Genomic DNA, 25,835 nt, shown 5'->3' with positions numbered 1-25,835 from the left:
CAGTCGCCGGCACTTTGTTAGAGCAGCCCGAATGGACTAAGATGGTACTGGTACGGAAGCACTGCATTTGACCAGTGAAAAAATACACTGGAAGTAGCTTAGCAAGTCCATGTTCTCAACAGCAAGGACATGACCTGGTTCTCAAATCCCCTCCAAGGACACCCAGTGGCTGCTGCTTACTTCCCACGGTGCAAGCCACCTCTCAGCCACCTCGACCCTTCTCGGAGGGACTTCCCGCGGCCCTCCACGTGATTCCGAGGCACACCCGGGGAGAAAAATGCAGTTCCTTCTGAAGGAAGACCGAGTTGGCCTGGCTACTCCGCTGAAGATCCTAAGACGCACCATCCAAGTCACAGTCCTCAGAGGCTCGCTTGATGGGGCCTGGACTCAATTTAACACCGCGACATTCTGAGTAACGATTAAATTCTGGGGTCTACAACGGCATGTTCCGAAGTCTGTTCTGTGGGATGTTCCTTGAACGTTATGTGGGAAAAAAAGAACTCTGTTGTCAAATACAATTTGGAGACACTGGGTTAACACAGGGTAAACGGGTTCGTGATGGCAGGCTTCTCAGGGCCTTTCACACGCAGCGTGTGACACGGATCCCCAAGGAGGAGGCTTGGAAGAGGCTCGCGCGGTGGCTGCCAAGTGGGTTTGACCACACGATGCTGTGCCACGGTCATGTGAGGGGCTGATGTTCCATAAACACACGGTGGAAAAACTTCCATTTAGAGAAAAGTAGTAATAAAATAGGAGATGAAGCGACCCTGGGCCAGGGGGGTTGGCAAACTACCGCCCCAGGGCCTAATCCCGCCAGCTGCCTGTTTTTGTACAGAGCTAAGAATGGCTTTTACAGGCTAACTGGTTACATTTTAAGGAGTTATGTAAGTCCTTGCATAACATTCTGGTTTTGCCTCCTGGCTCCCGAAGCCCAAAATATTTACTATCTGACTCTTTAAGCAGTTTGCCAACTCCTGCACCAGGCAATGAACGCGTTTGAAGACTATGAATTCTGTGTGTGAGGCACACATGACTTCTAGTCCTCTTCGCAATGCTGTGGGGAAGGCTTTCTGGTCTCCGTTTTACAGATGAGGATGCTCAGCCTCACAGAGGTCGTGTTTTATCAGAGCCAGAACTCAAACCCAGCTCTGTCTAGCAGCCCCAGAGCCCACCACCGTTCTTTCCTCAGTGGTTTACAAAGCGGGGTCCGTGCGCCCTAGGGGGACGCATAAGGCTTGCCACGGAAGCACAGTGAAAAATTAGATCTTTTCATTATACATTTTTTAGCTTATGACACTTTTAATTTTGTATATATATCTTATTACAAGAAATCAGCTAAAATGAGCCTAGTCAGCAGCCAGCAGACAACGGGGAAATCCATTCGGATTTCTCCGAGTCAGGCCAATAGTGAATAGGAGGCACCCAAGTTCATGTGCAGCCGTCCCTTCGGAGAAGGACAGTGTCCTGTGATGCTGTGAATGTTAGTATTAAAGACTGGATTTCCCTGAGGGGGGAGAGTTGCAGCTGGAATTAGGGGGAGGGATTGGCTAAGGGTCGTGGTTCAGAGAGAATTCATGGTAGAGTTGAAATGTGAAATGTGACATTTTCCAGCTTTTATATTACATGAAACACTGCTCCTGTGAATGGCTTCATGGTCAAGTACGTCTGGGCAACCAAGTTGAAACTGCTTGTTATTATATAATAGGCTTCGAGAAGCCCTGCAATAAAGAAACTGTTTATTTCCCAAACGAACATGCCCACGGAACACTTCCTTCCAAGTATCCGCTGGCATTTGTTCCGGGAAACACACTTTGGAAAGTGCTGAGTGGAGAGGTAGACTGGGGAGATTCCAGATCTTTTTAATGTGAGGGGCTTTGGAGTTGGACACCTGAGCTCATCCTCAGATTAGCTATGACCATGGGTAAACTTAGCCTTGGACTATTAACTTCCATCCATAAAATGGGTATAAAGAATGCCTACCTAGAACTGCCGTAGTGAAGATTAAACAGATATAGCTACAAGGTTCCCAGCCAATAGCATGTGCTCAAGGGAAGTTAGACCTTTTCCTTTTTACGGACTTGGGTTTTTGGAAAAGGAAGTATTTCTTGAGGACCATCTTGAACCCAGGAGCTAATTGCACCAGGGTGAGATCTGTGCTTGGATTAGCACTTGGGAGGGACCCAGTGTGCGGTACAAGAGCTTGCATAGAAGCACACACCACACACTGGGAGACCCTGACCCCATCAGTGCCTTCTTCACATGTCCAATGCAGGTGTCGACTTCATGGAGCACTTTGAGGGTGAAGTGAGTGTATGTAGTGTGTCTCACAGGCCCGGAACACAGCACATGCCCAGGAAATGACAGGTGACGCTGATACGAGTAGGACAAAGCACCACCCTTGAACACCCTCGATGCCGCCAGGCAAGGTGCCGAGCCCGTCCGCTTCTCAGAAGGAGCACATGGACTACTTCCTCACAATGTACTTCTTAAACGGTACAGATTCCCGCTGATTCGGACTTTGAGGGGTGCAGCCCAGGAACGGGCACTGTGACAAGCTCCCTGGCTCATTCCAGGGTCACTAAAATCTGAGAATCACTGGCTGGGAAGCCTGGGTGGCAAGAATGTGAGGACCAGATGGACAGGGAACTGGAGAAGGGACGGACATGAAGGACCCTGGACCCAGAGGAATAGCCCCACGGTGTGTTGTGGACCCACGGGTTTGCCAATGCCCTCCGCCTCCTGGGAGGGTGACTGAGAGCTGGCTGGCGTGTGGTGTGGCATTCCCGGAGCAGAGGACAGCATGGTGGGCGCTGGTTCCAAGCGAGACCTGCAGGAGGTGGGGGGATGAGCTCCCCCTGAGAATAGGTCAGGTCTGGTTCCTGGCCATGGTCCGGTCCCCATCTCAGGAGGCCCTGCACCCCTCTCCACCTGCCAGGGAAGCCCAGGCTGCTTGTATCCTGATGGCCAAGCACTCCTGGTTTGGAAGGTTTGGGAGAAAACGCTTCCCAGGGCGACCTGAACCCCCTAATGCTTTTCCTTCTTATGAGGACAGAGATAACACCTCAATGAATGACCACTGTCCCTCAGCAAGGTCTGCCAGCAGGCACGGGTCTCTTTGCAATGCTCCCTCCGAGGGAGAACAGACAGTGTGTGTAAACCCCGCTGGCAGTTCTGCTCAGGACTCTGCTGGTCCTACTCTTCTTGCTCTAGGAAGGCGGGTGTCTTTTAGTTTAAGACTCATCTGGAACAAGAAGGCTGCACATCGGGGTTGGTTTTGTCTTGGCTCTGCCCCTGGGAAAGTCATACAAGCTCAGGCAATGCCCTCCACCTCCTTGGGAGCAGATGGCCTGGGCGGTCCCTGCAGAGCCCCCAGCCCGCACCACTCACACCTGCCTGTCAGGCAACAGGAGACCTCATCTCCCAGGCCATGTGACGTGCTCTGGCTCAGGCGAAGCTAACATGTGGGAGACACAGCTTTCCCGGGGTTTCTGGACAATGAAGTTGGGAGAATCAAGGTGCACTAGGGCCCAGAGAGAGAAGCCAGCCCTATTTCTGGGCAATGCCCAAACCTAAGCACTCACATTCACTTCTATTCTCGGACCTCAGAACGGCAGGCCCAGATGCCAGGGCAAAAGCCGTGCGCCCGCTCCGCAGCCCAATAAATGCACAGACACGGCATCTTCACAATGAAGCTTGAAACCAGTCAAGCACTATTTTTTTATTAAAAAAAAAAAAGAAAGAAAAAAGTCTAATGGTAAGTATATAGTCTATACATGCTACAGCTAATTGTTCACCACCACCCCCCTCACATTATATATCCTCATGTATTTTTTTGTGTTAAAACAAAAACCACCACCAGAATTTGTCCATTTGCCGAGGGTGTAGGAGTGCTGAGTGTCCAGAGATCGCCAGCATCATCCTGTGAGCGGACACGAGGTGGCGGGGCAACGGCGCCAGAGCCCGCTGCTCCTGGAGGGATGTAGGCATGGCCGCTGACGTGGCTGCTCCCTGATGCAGGACACGGGGGCTGTGGCGAAGGTGACCATTGCTCCTCACCACCCCCTGGAAGTGAAAGGGGCACCATGAACAGTGAGATGGGCCCAAAGGCATGGACAGGTATACAGAGGGGTGAGGTGTGGACACCTCTGTGGCCGCAGAATTGCTTATTGCTGCAACAAGCCTGGCAGGGCACCTCGAGTCCACAGAGGACCCGAAAAGCGCTGGCTGTGGCACTGGGTTTGGCTTCTTCCAGGAGAGAGATGGAGCCCCCTTGTCCCTGGTTGGAACCAGGGAGGCCTCCTCCGGAGAACAGGGTAGAAAGGGGAAGGAGGATGGAATGTTGAAGCACGAGGCGGGGCTCAGGAACCCGCAGGGTAGCGCCAGAAACAAACATCACCCCACGGAGCCGGACGGTCGCGGTGGTGGGAAGGGTCCTCAGCAGGTGGTCTGAGTGGGCTGTGGAACCTCCTGGCTTTAACTGCAAAGTCAGAACTGTGTCTACGTTTGGAGCTGAACCCTCAGGCCTCTGTGTGAGCCAATGACCACTCCTTGGGCCACAACTTGACACTAGGTCGTCTTTGGTCTATGGCATGGTATGGCTGCTTGCAGCAAAAGCCCGGAAGGATGGGCCTGGATGACCAAGGGGGCGCAAGATGGCCCATGGATGGCTGAGGCTGTTGTGTGCCCACTGTCACAGTCCCAAGACAAGGCAAGACCTCCCAGGAGGGGGTGGACCCAACAGTTAGAGACTTGGCACAAGGACAGGATGAAGGCCAAGCCCGAGACCTGCTCTTTCTTGGTGTCCAGTTCAGCTATGTGAGGGCGGGAGCGCTCAGTGCTGGTACCTGGTACGGGCTGAATAAACACAAGACTGCCCATCCCTAAGGTCTTCCAGACCCTGGGAGATCGGGCACTTGCCCTTGAATGTGGCCTTTGTTTTCCTCTTCCACCTGGGAGTGAAATCCCCCGTGGGCTCAGGAATATTTTAAGGCTGAGAACACAGCCTGAGAAAGCGTGGCGGGGGCTCACAAAGGCTGGAAGCCCGACTGGGCCCTCGGAGTCCTCAGAAGGCGAGGGTAGTAAAAGCGGCTCCAGCCCTCCCCACGCCTCAGCCCGGGACAAGGACATAACCCCACCGAATGGCAAAGAAATTCTGAGCGGAAGAATTTCAGCAAAGGCCTATTCTATCAAGCGGTAACCCCCAAACTCAGATTTTCCTAAGATTTGGTGGCACCACGAGCTGTAGTTTTACCCTAAGATGTAGGGTGAAATACAGGAAGGAAGAGGGGTGGCGGTGTCATTGTCTGCCTTCCAGAGTCGCATTTACCTGTGACCCACGGACCTGTCATCGTGGGGCAGGAGGAGGAGAAACTCGAGGGCCCCCTGCTCCCCTGGAAGCCCACACACACTTCACTGCTGGGGGCAGAGTAGGTCACGGGCGCAGGGAGAAAACCCCCGGGGTCCCGTCTCTGCTCGGTCACTGTCACTATTTGGATGAAGACAGGAATGCGACCTCACCCCCTGAACCCCGATTTTCTCACTACAGATTGGGACTGACCTCATGCCCCTCCCAGGGCTACCTCGAGGGCCACGCTAAAGCGGGGAGCGTGTCTGAGCCCCGGGGGCCTGCCGGAGCTTGGTGTGGGGGCCGTTCCTACAGCCGGAGGCCAATTCCCACTGTGGCGGGAACGCCAGGGGAGTTCTGCGTTTGCTCTGTCAATTGCTCACCGAATAGAGGCCACAGTCCTGGAGGGTGTGAACCTAAGTCCACAGTCAAGGACAGCGAGGGAGAGCCACTGCCACTAAGACCCCCACTTCCAGGTGGCTGGGGACGTGCCCACCCTGTGGCAAACGGTGCTGAGGGAGGGGCCGTGGGACACCAGTGTATCCCGCGGAAAGAACAGTGAACAGAGAGGAAAGTGGCTTTAGTACCTTCAGTTCCCGTCAGAATAATAACAACAACAATAATAAAAATAATAATAATAAAGGCAAGTCCTTTCATTCGCAGAAAAACATTCTGCCCAGAGAAAGAACGAGTCCCTCCTCACCCGGCTGATCCCCGGAGGAGGGTCTGAGGTCAAAGACAAGCACCTTCAGTGGAGTCAGCAAATGGAAAGCAAAGCTCCCACAGCCAGCCGGGCAGGGGGCGGCAGGGGGCCGCGCGCAGCCTGGCCTGCCCCGCGCCTGGCACACAGTAGGAGCTCAGGAAAAGCTTGAAAAGGTCTTTGAAAGCAGAAAGGGAACCAGGAAAAAAAATTTAGAGTTCTGTCTTGAAATGTAGTCAAATCCTGCATAACAGCTTCATGAAGGTGGCGTAAACCAAAGGGGAGCAAACACTCAGGGAAACGTGCTCTGGGGCCGGGAAGAGGGGGGTGGCCCTCTTCCAGCTGCCTCCCTTCTCCCCCCAGGGTTCTGGGCAGGGGCCAAGGGCGAGCAGGGGCAGGGAGTAACCTTGGGCCCTGCCCCCGGGTTGGCGGGATGGGACTTACAGGCGGACGGAAGGAAGGAGACGGTCTGGGGTCTGAGGAGGCTCCTTCTCCCGCAGACACATCCAGAGCCCAGGTGGTGGGGGAGGGCCTTTGGCACTGCAGGTGGACAGCGAGCACCCCCAGGAAAGCTGGCTTTGGGGTTCCAAAGGCATGGCAGCCAATGAACACTGACTCAGAGCCTCTGGGGCAGGACAGGGCCAGGTCCTCTCCTGCAGGGTGGGGGTGTGTGTGGGGGGGACTGCTCTCTCACCCCCAGGCAGCCCAGCCCACAGGCAGGAGCTCTGGGCCTGGAGCTGGAAACCCAGGGTCCTGGTTCTAGTCCCGTACGTGGCCGTGAACCACACCATCAAATGGGTGGGAGCACTGCCCTGGGTTCCATCCAGGGAGACAGAGAGGGGGAGCGTGCGGGGTGTGTGTGCGTGTGCGTGTGCGTGTGTGTGTGTGTGTGTGGAAGGGGACTGTGAGAGCCAGAGAGGAGTGGGAAGCAGCAGCAGAGCGACAGGAGGCGCTGCCTGGCCCTGTCATCTGAGGGGGCCACTGCTCGCTACGCTCAGCCTGATGGAGAACCAGCTGCTGGTCTTTGAGCCACCTGGGCCCCTCAAGGCTGGCATGTGAGACCACCTCAGCTCCCTCTGCTCCCTCAGCTCTCTCTCCCTCCCCTGCCTGGTTTGCCTCTTCCAACGGAAAGGGCACAGGGGTGGGAGCCAGGCAGGCCTGGATTCAAGTCCTCTTCCCCCTCTTCCTCGCTAGGGTGCCTGGGGCACACGGCGCCAAGTTTCCTCATCTATGAAATGGGTATAATATTACAAGAGAGGGTTGTTGTGAGGGTTAAACACGAACGCAAAGTGCCTTGTACACAGTTTGGGACCGACTGGCTACTCGGCAAAGGGGTGCTCAGAACGGAGCATGGCTTGTTAATGGTCCTCTTTTTTCAAGCAAACGTGGAGATTCTTGCTCTAAGTGGACAGAAGCGAAGGGCCCCAGGGTGGGGCGGGGATTGCCCGGAGGCCGGCACTTGCTCCAGGCTGGACCTGCCCCTTCAGGACGGATCAGGTTCCCAAGACAGAAGCTGGGAGGCAGAGGGCCGGCCAAGTGGACCTCCAGGCCCACTCACTCGTGGGGCAGTTGCATCTGGTCAAACCTGAGAGGCCCAGGGGCCTGAGGCCTCGGAGAGGAGCCCACGGAGCCCACTTCCATAGGGCACAGTCCTTCTTGGTACCAGGCATTTGGGAAAGGGGGTGAATAAAGTCACCGGCTTTTAGACATGGAGAGGTTGGAGCAAGCAGCCACAGGCCGGATGGGCTGCCAGGGACGGGCTCCCCTCACTGCGCCGGGTCCCGTCCCAGCAAAGAGAAATCCTCCTGCAGGTTCTCCACGTGGTGGGTTCCGCTCCTGGAGGCCTGGAGAGTCACGGTCTGCCGCCGGGTGGGCAGGGAAGCGGGCAGCGATGCCGCAGGCCTGAAGGCAGGGATACCAAGTGGAGAGAAAGCCAGGGCGTGGCTGCTGCGCCTCCAGGGCTGGCTCCACCCACGGGAGGGAGGAAACCACAGTCCTCCAGAGCCTGCCTTCCTTCGCAGCCACGTGGAGAATGATAAATTAAGAGGCATATTAAATATGTGGGCAAAACCAGCGGGGACGCGCGGGACCTCCCCGCGGGGAGGCTAGGGCTTCTTGCGGAGATAGTTGGAAGGAATCCAGCCTTCCCAGGAGGGCGCCCCGCTGAGCACCTGGCAGAACCACCAGCCACTGCTGTTCTTCTCCCGGACCTCGAACACCGTCCCCTCCTGGAAGCTGCTGGTGTCTTCATCCCCTTCGAAGTTGGCCACGGCCACGTACAGGTCCTTCGGGCTGTCGGCATTGGGGAAGGGGGGCGCCGCCGTTTTCTCCCTGTTTTCTCCCATCTTGCCCGCCAGCCGTGGGCCCAGCCCGCCTCTCCCTCGGATGTCATCTTGGCCCCCTGAGGAGTTGGCCAGAAAAGGTTTGGCTTTTGGAGGGACCAGCAGGGCCCGGCCTGGGGCAGGGGCTGCCCTGCCTTCGTTGGCCTCCCGCTGCAGCCCCATGGGCTCCGGGAGGGGCCTGGGTGAGGAGGAGGTCTTCTTGGGGGGCGGTGGTCTGCGGGGCGGGATCACGGGTCTCTGCTGGGGAGCCTCTTGGGGAGCCTCCTTGAGAGGCACGGGCACGTTCTTAGGCGCAGGATCCGTGGTCTTGGCTGGCTTCGGAGGGGGTCTGCAGGGTATCTCCTTGGGGCTGAGCCCGTCCTGCTTGCCCGTCCTGTCCGGAGGGCGCCCAGGCCCCTCCCCTGGGAGGAAGCTGCGGCTGAAGGCCGCGTCTTGGCCCCCGACAGCCTGGTGGATGCTCTCTCCATCCAGCAAGGGCTTCTCGTGGGGCTTGGCGGGCCTGAGCTTGCTCCTGAGGTTGCAGATATCCACCTGCTCTTCGCCCTGAGGTGCCTCGATCCTGGGGGAGGAAGCTGGTTTCGGCCTCACCTGAGGTTTGGACTTTAGGAAGGGGTTCTGGGGCACGGCTTCCGGCTTCTCCTCCGGCGGGTCGGCTTTGGATTTGGAGATGGGCCGGAGGTTGGGCTTCTTCACTTCCTTGGCCAACACTTTATGGCCACACTCCAGCCCCATCTCATTTTTCAGCTGGAACACCTTGCTTTTGTCAGGCTTGGGCTCTGGCTTCTTGCCGTCCCGGGTCGGGGGGCTGTGTTTAGCTGGAATCATTGGCAAAATCACGCCCGGAGGCTTGGGCGAGGAGCCCCTGAGCTGCTCCAGCCTCTGCCGCTCCCGCTCCTGCAGCTCCCCTTCCGACTTGATGATGGATTCCTTCCGGGGAGGGAGGCTGGGCTTCTCCTCCTGGTTGAGGTCGGAGATCTCCTCGTAGCCTGTGCACGGCACGTCGGGAGACGCCTTTCTCAGGACGTCCTTTCCGCCCTTCCAGTCTTTGGACCTCGGTATCCCAGGGTCCGCGGCACCGAGTGGAGCATCGGGCAGGGGCCGAGAGGGGCCGCCTGCTTCACCGCCCATGCTGTTCTCCATCGCTGCCTCCCCCAGCCGGAGCTGGGCCATCTCGTTGGGCAAGGGAGCCAGGAAGTTGGGTCTGGAGGCATTGCTGGTCTTCTTATACTTGTCGATGAAGGTTGCTGGGGCCCAGCCTTCCTTATCTTCGATCTGAATGTACCACCAGCCACTCAAGTTCTTCTCGATCACCTGGGCGGGAGGAAGAGGAAAGCACTTAGTCGGCGTGGTTCCAGAGCCAGTGGACCAGGGCGGAGTAGGAGACCCACGTGCACCTGAGTCCCGGAAGCGGGACTGGCACTCAGCAGGTTCCCAGACATCGATGGTGGACAGCCGATGGAGGCTACAGGAGCGCCTCTCAGGCGGGTGGGCTCCAGTCTAGCCCTGGGTTTCCCCAGAAGCAGTCCCTGACACACGGACACGAGCACAGGCGGTGAATTTGGGGGATGACTTCAGGAAGTGACAGTGAGGAAACAGGGAAGGTGAGGGCCTACTATGAGCAGGTATTGCTCTGGGCCACGGGGGCTTCATCCACCAGGGACCCTCTGAGAGACCAAGCGCAGCCAGACCTCCCCAGTGGGGGTGGGGGCAGTTACCCCGAGACTCACAGACCTTTCTCCCAGGGGTTAACTCTCCTGTTTCCGGGTGGTGCCCTCGGGCTACATGGGAGGTAGGGGACCTGTATGCAGCTGCAAGTCAACTCAGGTGGTTGGGACGCAGGACGGGCCCCCGCAGTGTCTGCTACAATTCTAAAGTACAAGGTGAAATGCATGGGCAGCCCAAAGTAGCCCTGGTCGCTGCTCCTTTGGCTGAGCACAGATAAAGTGGCTGACGGGTGCTTACGGCATGCGGCATGAGAAACGTGTATCCTTAAATGGGGGCACCTCACTCAGCTCACGTGTACACACAGGGGAACTGGTGATGAAGGAGGCAAAACAAACTTTCATCGCACCGCCTTCTCCCTCTGGGATACACACCCACTGAATGGAACGGTGGGTGCAATCCCCCTCTGTATTTAAGATCTTATGTTACCTGTTGCCTTTCATTCAGGACCATGTATCTAAAGTGACATGGGTGAAAGGTACCCAGGCTGCATGCTGTGAGCTGAGCTGGATCTGCCCAAAACTCATGCTGAAGCCCTGTGCCTTAGAATGGGACTCTAGTTGGAGATGGAGCCTTTAAAAGGTAATTAAGTTAAATGGGCTCATCAGGGTGGGCCCATGTCCCATACGACTGGTGTCCTTATAACAAGAAATTAGGACACAGGAGAACATACAGAAAGAGGGACAACCATGTGAGGACACAGTGAGAAGATGGCCATGGGCAGCTAAGGGGAGAAGCCCCAAGAGAAACCAACCCTGCTGACACTGTGACCTTGGCCTTCCAGCCTCCAGAACTGTGAGAAAATAAATCCCTGTATTTTAAACTAGCGGTCGCCAACCTTTCAGACCTCAGGGACCACCAGAGGTTGGCGATACCCAGACTGTGGTATTCTGAGACGGCAGCCCGAGCTAATACATACCTGCAGTTCTCTGGCAGGCTCCGTGCATGCCATCTGACTCGTGCTCACAACTGCCCCATGAGATGGGGGTTATGATTCCACTTCACAGGTGCGGAACCGAGCCTCAGGACAGCTGAGGACGCGCAGACGGTCAAGAGGTGGAGGCGGGAGTTAAAGGCAGGCTGGTGGGCTCCAGAGCCTGAGCCTTTCCCACTCTCTGACCCTGTCCCGGAAAGGGGACCCTGCCTGAGAGGAGCCGTGCCTGGGGTAATAAAACGCAGGTAAAAGAGGCGGCGGGCATAGTTCTGCTGCTGCACTCGGCGCCCAGCTCGGAGAGGGGGCAGAGGCTGGGCTCCGGGGCCTGCAGTCCTGGGTTCTAGTTCTGGCTTCACCACTTACTGCCCAAATGGCCCTGCACAAACCACATTCCTGAGGTTCCACACCACACAAAAGAGGTAACGGTAAGAACAATGACACCCGCTGCAGGTTTTCCCGATGGCCACACACGCTAATGCGTACAGCAGGTGGCTGATGCTGAAAGGTAAACGTTACCTATTATTAAATTACAGCAGAGATTACTGAAAGAGCAGGGTGCACGTGACAGGCATATACTTAAGTCCCATTGGACGCTCTCCAGAAAAGGGCGCTGGTAAATGTAGGCCCTTCACCTGAGGGTGACTGGCATTTTTCCAACACTTGGTAGCTATGGTAACAATTAAAGGCAATTCTGGGCATACTAGTACCAGTCATTGTGGGCGCATCCGTGAATTCAACATACGAAGAATAATCAAAATGAAATACATCAATGAGGATCTGCTAAGCTTACACTTTACAAAGTACTATTGTGAAAGCTCTAAACATGTGTGCTCTTAATTATGACCTGTGGGAGTTTTCATTTACTAGAGAGAAGCTAAGAGCTATTGTGAATAAAAGCAAATTCAAAATCAAAAGAATGCGGAGGAAAGAAAAGAGCCTGGTCTTCAAAACCAAAGATACCTAGGCTCAAATCCCAGCTTCACTATCTACTAGCGATGTAACCATGAGCAATTTACCTAACCTCGCTTTGTCTCAGGTACATCTGTAAAATGGGCTGAAGATACTGACTTCTCCCGGAACTTCTGTGCAGATCAGTATGGAACGCACCGGGCACAGAGAGGTGCCTATATTATCATCATTGCACATGCTATGAAGATACCTAGGCCAGGCAAGGAGTTGGGAGTGCCTGGTAGCTCCACTGCTGGCACAATGTGGTTCTGCTCATGAATTCTGAAGGCTAATGCGATACTGAAATGAACCAGGAAGCAAAATGAGAGAAGAGGAAAATAGAGGATGTAGAATTTATCATAAGACAAAAAAACACCCAAAAAACTTGGTTAAGCCAAAAACTTTATATAATGTTATTAACCAATGTTACAATAAATTAAAAAAAAGAAAAGAATCACAGGTAGGACAGCAGGCTCACTCACCTCGACCTTGAGGCCCGCCTGGAAGCTGATGCCATCTGGGATGGTTGTCTGGAATTCGGCAATGGTGTAATACTCTTCCTCCACTTGGGGTGGGATGGGGGGCTTGGGCAGGTTGAGACCTCGAGGCTGGTATGATTAAACACAGTGCTAAGTCCCATGGAGTCCATTACCATGGCGCTGAAGGAGGGGAGACGGGGGTGCTAAGGGACTCGGGCACACAATCATCCTCAAGGGGCGCGGGTGGACCCATGGGACTAAACGAAGAGGACCACTCAAATCATTATCTCCTAGATGGGTCACTGGCCCTTTGGCTTGAGAGCAAAGAGAAGAAACATTTGCCAACAATCACGAAAATGTGAGGCAAGACGATATTCTCTGAACTGAAGAGGCAGCGAGGGTTGTGGAAAGAACACAGGTTTGCAGGTCAGACCCATCTGGGTTAGAATCTCATACTGATTATGGGTGTGACGGTGCACAAACCACTCCCCCTCTGGGGCCTCAGTTTCATCTCCTGTGGAATGGGGATAATATCAGGGTCAACCTGGTGGGGTCACTGCAAACATTCCACAAGTGAAGGGAGCGAAGCACCCAGCGCACTGCATGGCACCCACCAGGTGCTCACTGAATGGCAGGCTTTAAAAAAAGACGGCCCATTTTTCAATGTATTGGTTAGAAAGATACCGAAAGAATAAAAAATGTATGCAAGTAAAATATCACAATGGCACCACAAACAGTATTTGTACCTCTTCACAGTTCTGGTCTCAAGTGACCGTGTTTGAGGAGACCGACAAGACAAAGGGCTCAGGAAGTGGAGGGCAAAAGCCACGGGCAACTTGTCTTTCCACCTGTTAATGGCACTTTCCACCTGTGCAGCCTGCGTCACCAGGCCGCTATGTGCACAGGAAGAAAGCGTCTTTGGAAAGGGCGAGGTACGTGTGAGGGGCTAGTTTCAGGTCAGGGGCTGGCTGGCTCCCCAGAAGCAAGGGGCCACTTACTATGGTCATATCCCGGCGAGGAGGGGGTCTCTGCCTCATCTTGGGCGATCCTATAAAGAGAGGAGATCTCGTTTCACACACGTGCAGAATTCTACAGATAAAATTCCCGAGGGGGACACCAGGAGAAGATGTGTTCCGTCCTACACAAGATAAGCCATAATGGTCCGCACAGGCGTTAGTGAGCTGCCGTGACCCTTCCCGTGAGAAGAGCTGGGTTCGGAAGGGGCTGGTCAGACTTGGCTCAGGACAGCCGTGTGCTGGAGCACTGGAAAGCTTTCTAGGAAGGGCAGGCGTGTAGGCTTCAGAATAATGCAGAGGCGGCTGCAGTGAGTCATATGACTCACGGAGCCACAGGAACCTCACCTGCAGAAGGGGCGTAAGGCCTGCCTCCCAGGGCAGCGGTGGGGGTGAAAGTAAATACGCGTGAGGCTCCTGGCACATGGCAGACATGCCATACATGTCACTGCCCCTGGCTTGGTGCTCTAGAACAAACCCACTTTAAACACGTAAACAGAACCAAACCAACTGGGGCTGATGATTTCAGGGATTTTTACTCTGGAGTTGGTGTTGCCCTCACTCTGGGCCTCAGGGTCAGGACGAGGTGCCTTTGCAATGGTCCAAGGCTCCTGGCTAAAGGCAGACTATTGAGAAAGGCACCCCATGTGTTGCCAGAGCTGGTTTAGCCTGGGTCTACACGGAGGGGTAGTTTGGCAGTTGGGATGTGGAGATGACTGCTCACCTCTTAAACAACCATCTCCTCTGTCTTCTATTAGAATAAATAGCAAGAGTGTTAGCCAGACACTTAGCTGACTATATCAGGACTACATTTCCCAGACTCCCTTGCAGCTAGGTATTGCCATGTGACTAAGTTCTGGTCAATAGAATGTGAGAGAATGGGAATAAGGTAGCTTCTGAGTCAAGTCTGCCACTTCTTTCTGCCTCTTTTCATTGGTTGGACTAGTGGTGAACCATCCTAGACTAGAGGGATGAGGGCAACACACAATAGATGCAGTGTAATAAGATTCTTGACTGCATGCAGCTGTTATTGCAGCCCTGGACGTATATCTGAACTCTTTTTTAAGAAATACATAAACATCCCCCCACCCCCCCCAAAAAAAATATTTAAAAAAAGAAACACACATCTAAATTATCTGAGCCACTGTTATAGGGTGTATGTTTGTGGTGGTGGTGGGGGTGTCTTGAGCACCTGAACCTGTCTCAACACGAGGTTTCAGATTCCGTTTGCTCCTCTAGGTTAATGGGAATCCTGTGCTCTGGCCATGAAAGAACAGAATCACAGAAGCCAGGTGCTGGACAGAACCCTGCCAGAGCTTGTCAGTGCTTCTCAGAGCGGTTAAGCAGAGAATGTGGAACTCAAGAAGTTCTGGGGCTAAAAGAGTCACTATAAACAGCTGGAGAAGCCAGCCAGGAACAAGTGACTTCAGCCCTACAGCTAACAGGAAGTCTTTTCCCAGCAGACAGATGCCTTCTGCTCTGAACACCAGGACAGAGCCACATGCGTGCGGGTGGAGCCCTAGGGATGCGGCAGACAGCAATGAGCCCTGCTCTCGGGTGTGCTGGGAATATTAAATGGTAAAATATATATGGGGAGGCTTCGGAAAGCAAGATGGATAAAGAAATGTTGTTGGAGTAAACCCAACCTAAAAGGGTCAGCTTTTTCTTCCTCTAGCTCAGAAATGGGGCTGTGTAGCCCTAAGTGGTTTGGCTCAGTGGATAGAGCATCGGCCTGCGTTCGATTCCAGTCAAGGGCATGTACCTTGGCTGCGGGCACATCCCCAGTGGGGATGTGCAAGAGGCAGCTGATCGATGTTTCTCTCTCATGGATGTTTCTAACTCTATATCCCTCTCCCTTCCTCTCTGTAAAGAATCAATAAAATATATTTAAAAAAAAATTAAAAAAAAAAAAAGAAATGGGGCTGTGTAGAGAGAGCACTGGTGTGGAGCCAGATGGGCCTGGGTTCAAGTCCCAGCCCCACCGTTTACTAGCTGGGGGGCCTTGGACAAACTGCTGAATCTCTGCTTTCTAATCTGTAAAATAAAAGTTAGTGCCCGGCTGGGGTTGCTCAGTGGTTGAGCATTGACCCATGAACCAGGAAGTCACGGTTCAATTCCCGGTTAGGGCACATGCCCAGGTTGCAGGCTTGATTCCCAGAAGGGGGCGTGCAAGACGAAGCCAATCGATCATCATTGATGTTTCTCTTTCTCTTCCCCTCTCCCTTCCTCTCTCTGAAATCAATAACAATGTATTTAAAGAATTATTTAAAAAATAAAGTAGGAAGTCCCTCAAAGGTGGCTATGTGGAGTCCATGAGACTAATGGGCAGATCCCGGGCACACAGGAGGGGCTTGAGAAACAGCGGAAAAACAGGATCTGGAGTAGGAAAGCGGTGTTTCTCCACTCGGTTCTGCAACTTGCTGGCCGAATGATCTGGAACAAGTCCCCTGGGGTTTCTGAGGCTCTGCTTTCTTATCTACAGGAGGAGGGACAGTGCATGAGGAGCACCGAGCCCAGAGCCTCGCCCGCTAGGCCCCAGCCTCCGGGATGCGGTGGGCGTCACTCACTCTGCTTGATGTCGCCGTCCGGCACTGGGCGGCCTTCACAGCGGCCGTCCCGCTGGCTGCTGAGCGGCTCCTTCTCCCGGCCCCCCAAGTTCTGCGGCCGAGAAACTCCATCCAGGTCAAGGATGCCCGTGTGGGCAGGGGAGCCGGGGCCCAGCTTCAGGGATAAGGGCTCCCCACTGCTCTTCTTCAGGTACGAGGCCGGGGCCCAGCCCTCTTTGCCCTGGTACCTGGGAGGAGGAGGGAGGATGCTGGTCAGGCTGTTCTGCCAGGCGCATGTGAAGAAGCCACATGCCTACTGTGAATCACATTTCCGGCCCAGATGGCAGGAACGAAGGGGCACAAGTGCTCGGGGCCAGAGGCTGGCACACTGCTTGCTGCCCCCTGGCGAAGCCTAAGCCCTCAGAGCTCGGCATTCAAGGCCTTTCTAACTTGGCCTCTTCTCTCACAGCCACCCCCATGTCCCACCCACCCTACTCGGCCTGCAGCCTCCCAAACGCGCTTTCAACCTCCGTGCCCCCGCTCCTGGAGACCCTCTGCCTGCAAAGCCCCTGCCCCCGCCCCTCCCTGCTCCTCTTTCCCAGCTCTGCTTCACACCATGTCCTCTCCCAAGCCTTCCCTGAGCTTCACGGAGAACGAAGCCCTCCCTCCCTCCCGCCACGCTGCCCAGTGGCCTGCACATACCACAATCCCAATGCCTATAACACAACCGCACTTGGTCTGTCTCCCAGTTAGAACGCGAGCTCTGGGCGGGGCGATGTTGGATCCATCTCTGTGTGCCCAGGGTCTCAGTGCCAGTGAGGTGAATAAATAGACGGAAAAACTGCAAATGGGCTTGGCAAGGGGAAGTGGCCTCCACTATGTGGCTGTCCCCTCACAGCCATCACTGTGGTGACAGCAATAACAATAATGATAACTGGGAGTCAGAGGCACTGACTGTCCTGTTCTGTGTACTTCAGAGCTGTCGATGGATCTCGTCCAGCCGATGCTGGGAGGTGGCCGACAGGCTCTCAGACCTGGGCGGCCGGCACCTGGCCGTGCCCCTAACTTCCATGCTCTGCGGCCTCTTCCAGCAGCTCCAGCTCCGGGCCCAGGGAGGGCGGGCTCCGTTCCCGCCGGGAGCACATGCATTCCCGCATTCCCAGGGGGATGAAGCAAGTGGGGGCTGGTTCCGGGTCACCAGGGGTCGGCTGGGTGTCACTGGACTGCAGAGCGACGGAGACCCTGACAGACCAGCTCACAGATTTCTCTTCAGAATCACTTAATTCTCTGCGTGGAACTCAGTTTAATGGCAGGACCCAAGGGGTTGGTTGGTCTGGACCACAAGGTCACCTGTGCCCGTCTCCTCTGAACTCCACGTTCAGTGACATCACACTGGGTGCTTGAAACGGACCACGGTGGGAGTATTTATACTACGGAAATCAGCATACAACTCAAGAGCACTTTCTCCTTGGAGAGCCGATTGTTAAACATCTCCCTGCACGCACTGGTCTGGTCAGTGGAAATTAGGTGCCCACACCTTTGGGGGAATTAACACACCTAACTGACCAGCAATGATAGATGACAGGGCCAAGTATCTTATCAAGAATTACTATATATATAAAAAAAAAGAATTACAGTAAGGCCCTAGCCAGTATGGCTCAGTGGATAGACTGTCAGCCTGCGGACTGAAGGGTCCCAGGTTCGATTCCGGTCAAGGGCACAAACCTTGGTTGCAGGTTTCATGGCCCTGGTCGGAGTGCATGCAGGAGGCAACCAATTGATGTGTCTCTCTCACATCGATGTTTCTGTGTCTCCCTCTCCCTTCCAATCTCTCTAAAAAAATCAATGAAAAAATATCCTCGGGTGAGGATTAACAACAACAACGACAAAATTACTGTAAGAACGAAACAGAACTATGTTTCAATGAAAAAAGGTCCTTTATGACTGAAAGCACATTTGTAAGGACATAGAAACCTGCAGAGCTGGGTGTCCGCCAATTTTAAAATCCCTTCCCTTTGAGCAGGAATAATTCCTGTCTGAGCTGGAAAATGTCACGCTACATACAGTCCTCACCCTCAGCACGAGGCGGTTCATTTGAGGGCACCAAGCCACAGCGGAGAGGCAACACATGCAGTGGCAAGTGGGCTCTGGGGCGAGGGAGGTACGGGTTCAAATCCCGACTGTCCCTTTCTAGCTTCGGTGAAACCTTCAGATGACCGCAGCCTGTGCTGGCATCCTGCGGCAGCCTCAGGAAGGACCCGGAGCCAGCCAGCCATCCCTGAATTCCAGAGCTACCGGGTGTTGGGACTATTTGTCATGCAGTCAGAGCGCATATACACTCAAGATGTTCCATACCGCGGCCATTACTGCCCCAGACCTCAGTTCCGAGGTTTCCCTCCCCCAGGAAGCCCTTGTTCTGTGCTCCACACTCCCCCGTGCGTCTCTCCAGCACACCTGCACCACCCTGGCCTGCGTCTGCCCCCTCCACCCCCGCACCTGCTGGTGGGAAGTACAGTGTCGTTCTCATTGCCGACTCCCCAACGCCCAGAACGGTGCTTGGCCCAGAACAGATTCTTGGTGTGTGTTCGTGGAATGAATGAAGAAAGTGCCCCACACTCAGCCCCACGTGAGCAGCCCTAATGTCCCGCCTCACATCCCAGCACAGACGCGGGGTCACAGGGACCTCAGACTTCCTCTCTGGTCCATATTTCCTGTGGTCACAGCCTGGCTTCTAGGGTGAGCAAGGAGGGGGTTCCCAGGACTCATTACCAAACCCGGGAAAGTACCAGGCAGCTCAGCACACGCTGGCCACTCTCCCCGCCCATGGGTTCTGACGTTGTCACACTGGCGAAGGAGCTGGGACGATGTGTTTGCAATGCCTCCCATCCTGGACTCAGAGATGAGGGCCAACGATGGGCTCTAGGATGCGTTTCCGTCCGTGTGGGGCTGAAGGGGAAATCCCACACACGGCGGCTCAGCCTCCCGTTACTTGTGAAGAGGAACAGCTGGAGGTGGAGACCGGTCTTGCTCAACAGGGCTATTGCTCTCTGCGGTTCGTTCTACTTGGAGAAGGTTTTGCTTATGATGAGTTTTTAGAGAAGGATTGGAGGAGGGAGGGAGGCCAAACAGCACAGAGGAGAAACATCCTTTCATGGCTCAGGCCAAAACCTCACCCCATCTGCACCGGTTCCCAGGCCTCTGTGCAGCTGGAGCCCACGTGACCTGGAGCCCACCCAGCCGCAGTGGGTACCTGATCTTCCACCAGCCTTCCAGGTTTTTCTGAATGACCTCCACCACGGCCCCTCTCTCCAGGTTCATTTCATCCTGGTCGCGCGCCGTGTACGGGTAGATGACTGAGTACTTCTCCTCTGCGGGGACAAAGGGATGATGGGGCAAGTCAAGGACACTGAAGGTCAAGGCTGTGATCCGTGAGATGTCCTTGCCCATCAGGGGGAAAGATTTCCTCCAGAGATTACTGTGCATCCCCAGGCCCTCACTTAGCCCCAGATGACCCTGTACATGCAGCCACAGGACCCAGGACCAAGGGCAGGTCCAAATCCCTTAGCGTCACACATGCCTCTCGCCTTCTTCAAATCTGCGCTCCAAGGTCACCTCCCATGACCTTGCCTCATGCAATATTCAGACCCACTGCATCCTCTTCCCTCTTACCCAGGTCTGTTTCCCCCCATACAAGGAATTCCGTTCTAACCATAAACTTACTCCTTTATTGTGTTTTGGGTCTGTCTGCCCTGCTAGAATACGAATGCCCTTGAAGGCAGTGATCGTGTGTCTGTCTTGCTCATTCCTCTGTCTCCCAACACTGAGTCTGACACCAGGAACACTTAGTAACTGGTTAGTAGGTGAACGGGTCCCGGAGGCCTGGCGGGAGCCACCTGCTCACGCCAGAGGGGGTCAAACCGCCTGTGGCTCCTCCGCAGTTCTCGCCGCGAAGGGTCAGGGGTGGGCAGATCTGGCAGCTCCTGATCTCAGGCTGAGATCACTACCAAGGAGACGGCCAGTAATTTTCATTACCAAGCTGGGAACTGATCTTCATTTCCTATTCATTCTGTTCAGCCTCCGAAACCGACCATGCCTGAAGTTCAATTTCACTTTTTAAATTCATATTTTTATTAAGATATAATTGACATCTAACACTGTTAGTTTCAGGTGTACATCACAATGATCAGATCTAGACCTACGGACACACATATCTCGAGAAATGACTGCCTGCTTCAACTTTCATTACTATGACTGGGGCGCCTTCCACCCCACTCTCTGGTGGTTTCCTGCTCCCTCCCCCAAAGCAAGGGACCATCCTTGGGGGTCCCCTCCCTCTCCCCTCCTCGTGCCCCCACCCCCCCAAGAGTTGCTTTTGTCACACTCGGGCAGGCCCTCCAGAGAGCAAGAGAATAGCTTCCGTCCCCAACACTGTGGGCCACGGCTCAGATGGCTGCTGAGCCAGGCGACAGCTGAGCGCCAGGGGAGCCCCGAGGAGAGGGCTTTCCGGTCTTGGTTACATCCCGGCCCCCGGGGAGTGGCGAGCCAGCTGTGGGCTGGTGGGGACGGTTAGCGTGGGCGCTGACTCTGCCTTTGGGAAAACACCGCGGTCGGCCTGGGGCCTGCCCAGCTGGTGCAGAGGGAGGCGGAAGACGCACAGGGCGTTTATTTATTTATTGATCTGGCCCACTGACCTGCTCCACGGGGCTGGCTGACTCGAGTTGCACATATCCTGTGCACAGCAGAGTCAGCTGTTCCCCTCTCTCAGGGCGGGCGGCTGCGGGTGGGGGCGGGGTAACTCGACCCTGTCTGTGCACAGACCTCCTGCTTGGTTGGGTCCCAGACTCAGTGCAGTTAGTCCTGCGGGCCCTGGACTCCAGGGGCCGGCACCCAGAGTGAGCTGAATCGCACACGGGGGTTCTCTAGCCCCCAGAGCCTCCGTGGGCCCCATGGGACACTCAGTGAGCCCTGACAAAGCTTAAGGTAGACCTTCGAGACTGAATGGTGGCGCCCGGTGGCACTGCTGCTTGGCACCCACCCACCCTTCCTACCAACTCCATCCACAGGGTTTGGGTGAGCTGACTGCGCCACCTCCTGGAGGGAGAGGAGGGTGTGACCCTGGCCTGGCATCCCCTGACCACTGTGACTGATACAAGGACGGTGTATGACCCACGTGGACCAGATGGAACCCTCCCTGGGTTAGTGTTGAAGGAGAAGCACCTTCTTCGGTGGGTGTCCCTGGAGGGTGCCTGGAACCACGCTCGCCGTGAGAGAATGGCTTCAGCCAGGTAGAGAGCAGAGCAGAGAGGTGGCAAGAGTGAGTCTCGGCACCCCAGGATGTTTTCCAGCCCCTGGATCCAGCCATGCCTGAAGCTAGCCCTACCCTGGGCTTTTCAGCGACAAGTCAATATACTTTCCTTTTAGTTTAAGCCAGTGTGACGTGGATTTCTTTTCCTCGCACTCAAATGTGCCTGAGGAAAGGAACAGCTCAGCATCGTAGAAGGCCCCAGACATCCTTTCTTAACCCGGGAAACTTTAAGCCCCAGGCTCCCTCCTCCCAAACCTGCATGCCAACACACACATGGCACAGACACGATCCCTTTCTCACATGCAGCAGGCACAGGCCGCCCAGAGCAGGAGGTGCATGCAGACGCAAGGACCCGGCTCCCAACCCCGAACGGGGAAGAAAACACCGATGTAGACAACCTTGACGCCAGCTGATGGCATACAAGTCCCCCAGGGTCCGGCGGCGGCCCATGGGCCGGGGCAAAGACCAGTACCTCCACGAGACTGGATGGGCAGCATGTGGAGGTGAAGGGCAGAAGGCAGAGGTGAGAAGACAGCACTCCCAGTGTCTCCAGGCAGAAAGGCCACCAAGCGCGCCTTCCCATTTAAGAACACTGATTTCTGAGTCCACGCCAGCCCAGGTGTCGCCAAAGGCCCACGGTCCTGAGTATTAACCCTACAGCTGAGTGAAGAGGCGCCCAGTAGACATAATTCTATCCCTGGCATGATTACAACGAGGCCCGAAGAGAGGTCCTGATGGCAGAGGGAAGAACAAGGTACAAATCCTTGGGAAAATGTGGCCTCTCTCTCCCTCTTACTAGCTGTGTGACCCCAGGCAGGCGTTTCCACCTTTCTGAGCCTGTTTTTCCATCTGTGAAATGGGATAACGACCAGCCCCTGGCAGACGCTTGCCGTGTGGCCATCATCACTGTGTACGGGAGCTGGAATTTCCACGCAGGGCACCACTGCCCCCGAGCCTGGGCTGATTCTGCAGTGTTCCCAGGCTAGCCTGGTCCCCAGTGCCTCCCGGGCCCACAAACACAGGGCAATCCAACAGACATTTTAATTTTACTCTGACGGCTGTGGGCTGTTGTTGCTACATGTAATTCTTGTTGCTCACCTTTGAGCACAGAAATATGCCGCTTCTCCTCACCCTGTGTTCTGGCAAGTGTACACTGAAGAGGCTGCGCTTCTCAAAACAGTCAACTAAGCCCCAAGTGTTCGGCCCTAAGGCAAGGCATAGCTAGATGATAACAACGGGTCCTCGTTTTTTATTATTGGTTGAGGCTCTTTGTCAAGGGCTTTGCATATGGGTCTCATTTAATAATAAAAAAACCAAAAAACCTCATGACGGGGACATCACTCCCGTTGTTGGAGGAGGTGGCTGAGCGGCAGAGGTTAGGTTGCTGGCCCCGTCCCCTCAGTCAGTTAGTGGAGCAGCTGGGGTTCGAATTCCGGTCTGTCCGACCCTCCCATCCTCTGTCTATCAGCTAAGATGCACGCATCCTCTCGTTTTAGAAATGTTTTCGGGGGGAAGGGAGTCAGGGGGCCTCAGCATTTCTGACACGGCAGGAGCCACACTTCGGGACACCCGTGGGGAAAGTTCTCCGGGAAATGGAAGCGTGTGTGGGTGAGTGAAGGCGGTCTGCCCTAACCCCGACGCCCAGTCAGGGCTGTTATGCCAGCGGAGAAAGCAGAGCCCTTTGCAGACGGCCTCAGACGGCCTGCAGATGAGCTGGAAGCAGCCTGAGGACCTTGGCCGCCAGGATCATTCCAGGGAGGAAAAGTGACCCTGTTGACAGCAACCAGGCTGGGGCCTCCCGGGGTTCCACGGAGGGGTCAGGGCCCAGCTCCCTAAGGCCCCGAGGAAGGGCGGGCTTGCTAGGTGCCCTCTCGGAGGCAGGTGTGAAGAGAAGGTTCTGGGGGCAGCGGCCCCACGTGGTGACGGCCAGCACAGGGCTCCCCTTACCTTCCTCGGGCTCCAAGGAAAACTCGTCCTGCCCACCGTCCTGCCCTTCGAGGCAGGTGGCGGGCACCCAGCCTTGCTCTTCAGCGGTGCTGACGAACCACCAACCTGTGAAGACGAGAGCAGATGGACGTTAGGGGGTCAGGTGTGAGGTCTGGGCGTCGGCGTAGAATGACACATTCAGGCACTGTGTGCGTCACACTCAGGCTAAGGCCGACAGGCGCCGTCCTATTGGTGAAACACAGCTAGCCGTGTCAACTGACTGCTGGGGAGGGGACAGGGAGAGCCAGGCCGTCCTGAATGGTGGGAGTCCCTCACTAAGGTGTGCCGGGTACGAGTCACTGTACTTGCATCGTCTTCCAGCATCGTCACGTGATCGTCCTCACTGCTTAGAGGAGGAAACCGAGGCTCCAAGAGGCGAACAGACTTGCCCAAGTTCTCCCGGCGATGGCAGGGCTGCACTGTGCAGCGGGCTGTCTGATGCTGACGCCACTGCCCTCGTAACTCTCCGGGCTGTCTATCTGTTCATGTCAAGGTCAAGGGGCTGCAGGTGTAACTGCTTGAGAGGCTGCTCCCCCAGACCCAGGCCCTCCCTCTTCAGAGAAAAGTCTCAGGGAGCTAGTGGTGGGCGGAATTACGACCCACCGGAGATAACCCACATAATCCCCGGAACCTGTGACTATGTGAAAGGTTGCAGATGGGATTAAAGTTGCTAATCAGATGACCTTCAAACAGGGAGACGGTCCTGGATTATCTGGGTGGCCCATGTCATCGCCAGGGCCGGGAACTATGGAAGAGGGAGGCAGAGGAGGCAGGGGGAGCCATGGCTACGGAAGAGGCACCACACTGCTAGCTGGGAGGATGGAGGAAGGGCTGCCACTTACACACCCCCCCACACACAGAGGCACACCTCGCTGTACGCTTCACTTTATTGCACTTTGCAGACAGTGCATTTTTTTTTACAAATTGAAGGGGAAGACCCTCCACCAGCAAAAATATTACGTGCTCGCTGAAGGCTCAGGTGATGGTTAGCATTTTCTAGCAATAGATGATTTTTAAATCGAGGTGTGTACATTTTTAAGGCATAATGTTATCTATTGACTATAGTGTCAACGTAACTTTCACGTGCCTTGGGAAACCAATTTGTGCGATTCGCTTTACTGTGATATTTGAGGTATTTGCTTTACTGCGGGGGTGTAGAACCACACACGCAGTATGGCGAAGGTGTGACCTTACGCACGCACACAGGCACACATACGTGCGCTGTGTGCATACAATGATCATAGAAGAATTCATACCAACCCGATAGAAGGGCTCTCTGGGGTTTGAAGCTGGTGGGAAAAATAGGCTTTCACTTTGTCATGAATGCTTCAAGAAGAATGTATCCATGTACCACTTGGATAAGTAATAAATCTTACTTGAAGATTTGACTACCTGCCTTTCCCCCCTTCCGCTGCCCTCTGGACACACCAGGCTTGTCTCCAACCCCATCCCGGCCCCCACTCTTCTCCTGCAATGCCTTTGTTCTGACTTCACTCAAGCAGGTGGCCCGGGGGAGTGGGTGTGCCGTTCCTTGGTCCCCAGGAGCACCCCAGCCACACCGATAATCTGCATAAACTCATTCCCAGGATCGAGAAAGCCACATGGCCTGTGGCCAGCTGGCACTGGATGGGAATTCCAGCTCTGAATCCTGTCGGGAGGTTTTGGGTGAGCGACCAAGTCACTTGGACTCTGTCCCTTCAGCTGTGAGGCAGGGGTCACAATCGTGAGATTGAATAATTAAGAACTTTTGGTTGGCTAACCCGGACCTCATGGCGAATGGGAATGGAATCCACATGCTGCTAGAAGCAGAGCCTTTCCATTATTTTTTGGACTTTAACTAGCCATCGGGGTATCACAGAGACTGGTCTGCTGTTGATATTATAGCCAATGTCACATTTTAGTCACAACAAAGCCAGGAGATTTATGTCACTTTTTCCTAGAGAGGATCCACTCGCCTCCTGCTCCCCACTCTTTGCCTTTAACGGTGCCAATGGCTGCTTTGTGGCTAAGGGAGGCAAAAGGGAAGGAAGCTCACATTTTTAAGTACCTACTGTGTGCCCAACACAGGCTCAGACACGCTCCATATATTATCTCATTTTTCTCTTTACAGATGAGAGAATTGGTGGTGAGAGGGAAGCAGCCACCTGGACTGCTGTGAAATGCAGACTTCAGGTGGAGGCCCAGGCCAAGTGTCTCAATCGTACCCCATCTGTCCCGGACCTGGCCAGTGCACATGACCAGTGGCCAGTGCACATGACCAGTGGTCGCTGCGAGGGGCAGGTGCACGGGGGAGACAGGCGGTATGAACAGTCCACACCAGAGCCCACAGCTGGAGACGCCCATAGTCATCAAAGAAAATCAACAGGGCAAATTCTCAGGGGAATGCTACTCTGTGTCTCCAGGTGCTCTGAAGCCAGAAGAACGTTCATGAAATGTGAACCTCAAAGCCAGTCGGTAACATCTGACCCAACAGGATGCTTGGTGGGTTGGGACCAAGCAGGAGATCTGAGCACTCG

At 54.9% G+C, this 25,835-nt stretch overlaps 1 protein-coding gene across 1 annotated transcript in view; it reads right to left on the bottom strand.

Annotated features, from left to right (window-relative positions):
- Positions 1-3,680: 3,680 nt before the first annotated feature.
- Positions 3,681-25,835, bottom strand: part of SH3PXD2B (SH3 and PX domains 2B) — an 86,469-nt gene continuing 64,314 nt past the window's right edge. Inside the window, exons 8-13 of the mRNA XM_036313313.1 lie at positions 23,281-23,385; positions 19,279-19,396; positions 16,050-16,276; positions 13,468-13,517; positions 12,473-12,598; positions 3,681-9,697 (exon numbers count right to left, since the gene is read on the bottom strand). Coding sequence (XP_036169206.1) covers positions 8,150-9,697; positions 12,473-12,598; positions 13,468-13,517; positions 16,050-16,276; positions 19,279-19,396; positions 23,281-23,385 — 2,174 coding nt within the window. The 3' untranslated portion in view covers positions 3,681-8,149. The remainder of the gene's footprint in view (positions 9,698-12,472; positions 12,599-13,467; positions 13,518-16,049; positions 16,277-19,278; positions 19,397-23,280; positions 23,386-25,835) is intronic.

Source organism: Myotis myotis, unplaced genomic scaffold (assembly GCF_014108235.1).
Source record: "Myotis myotis isolate mMyoMyo1 unplaced genomic scaffold, mMyoMyo1.p scaffold_m19_p_6, whole genome shotgun sequence".
Taxonomy (NCBI): domain Eukaryota; kingdom Metazoa; phylum Chordata; class Mammalia; order Chiroptera; family Vespertilionidae; genus Myotis; species Myotis myotis.
Note: the sequence above shows the minus strand (reverse complement) of the source record. Positions and strands in the feature narration are given on the sequence as shown.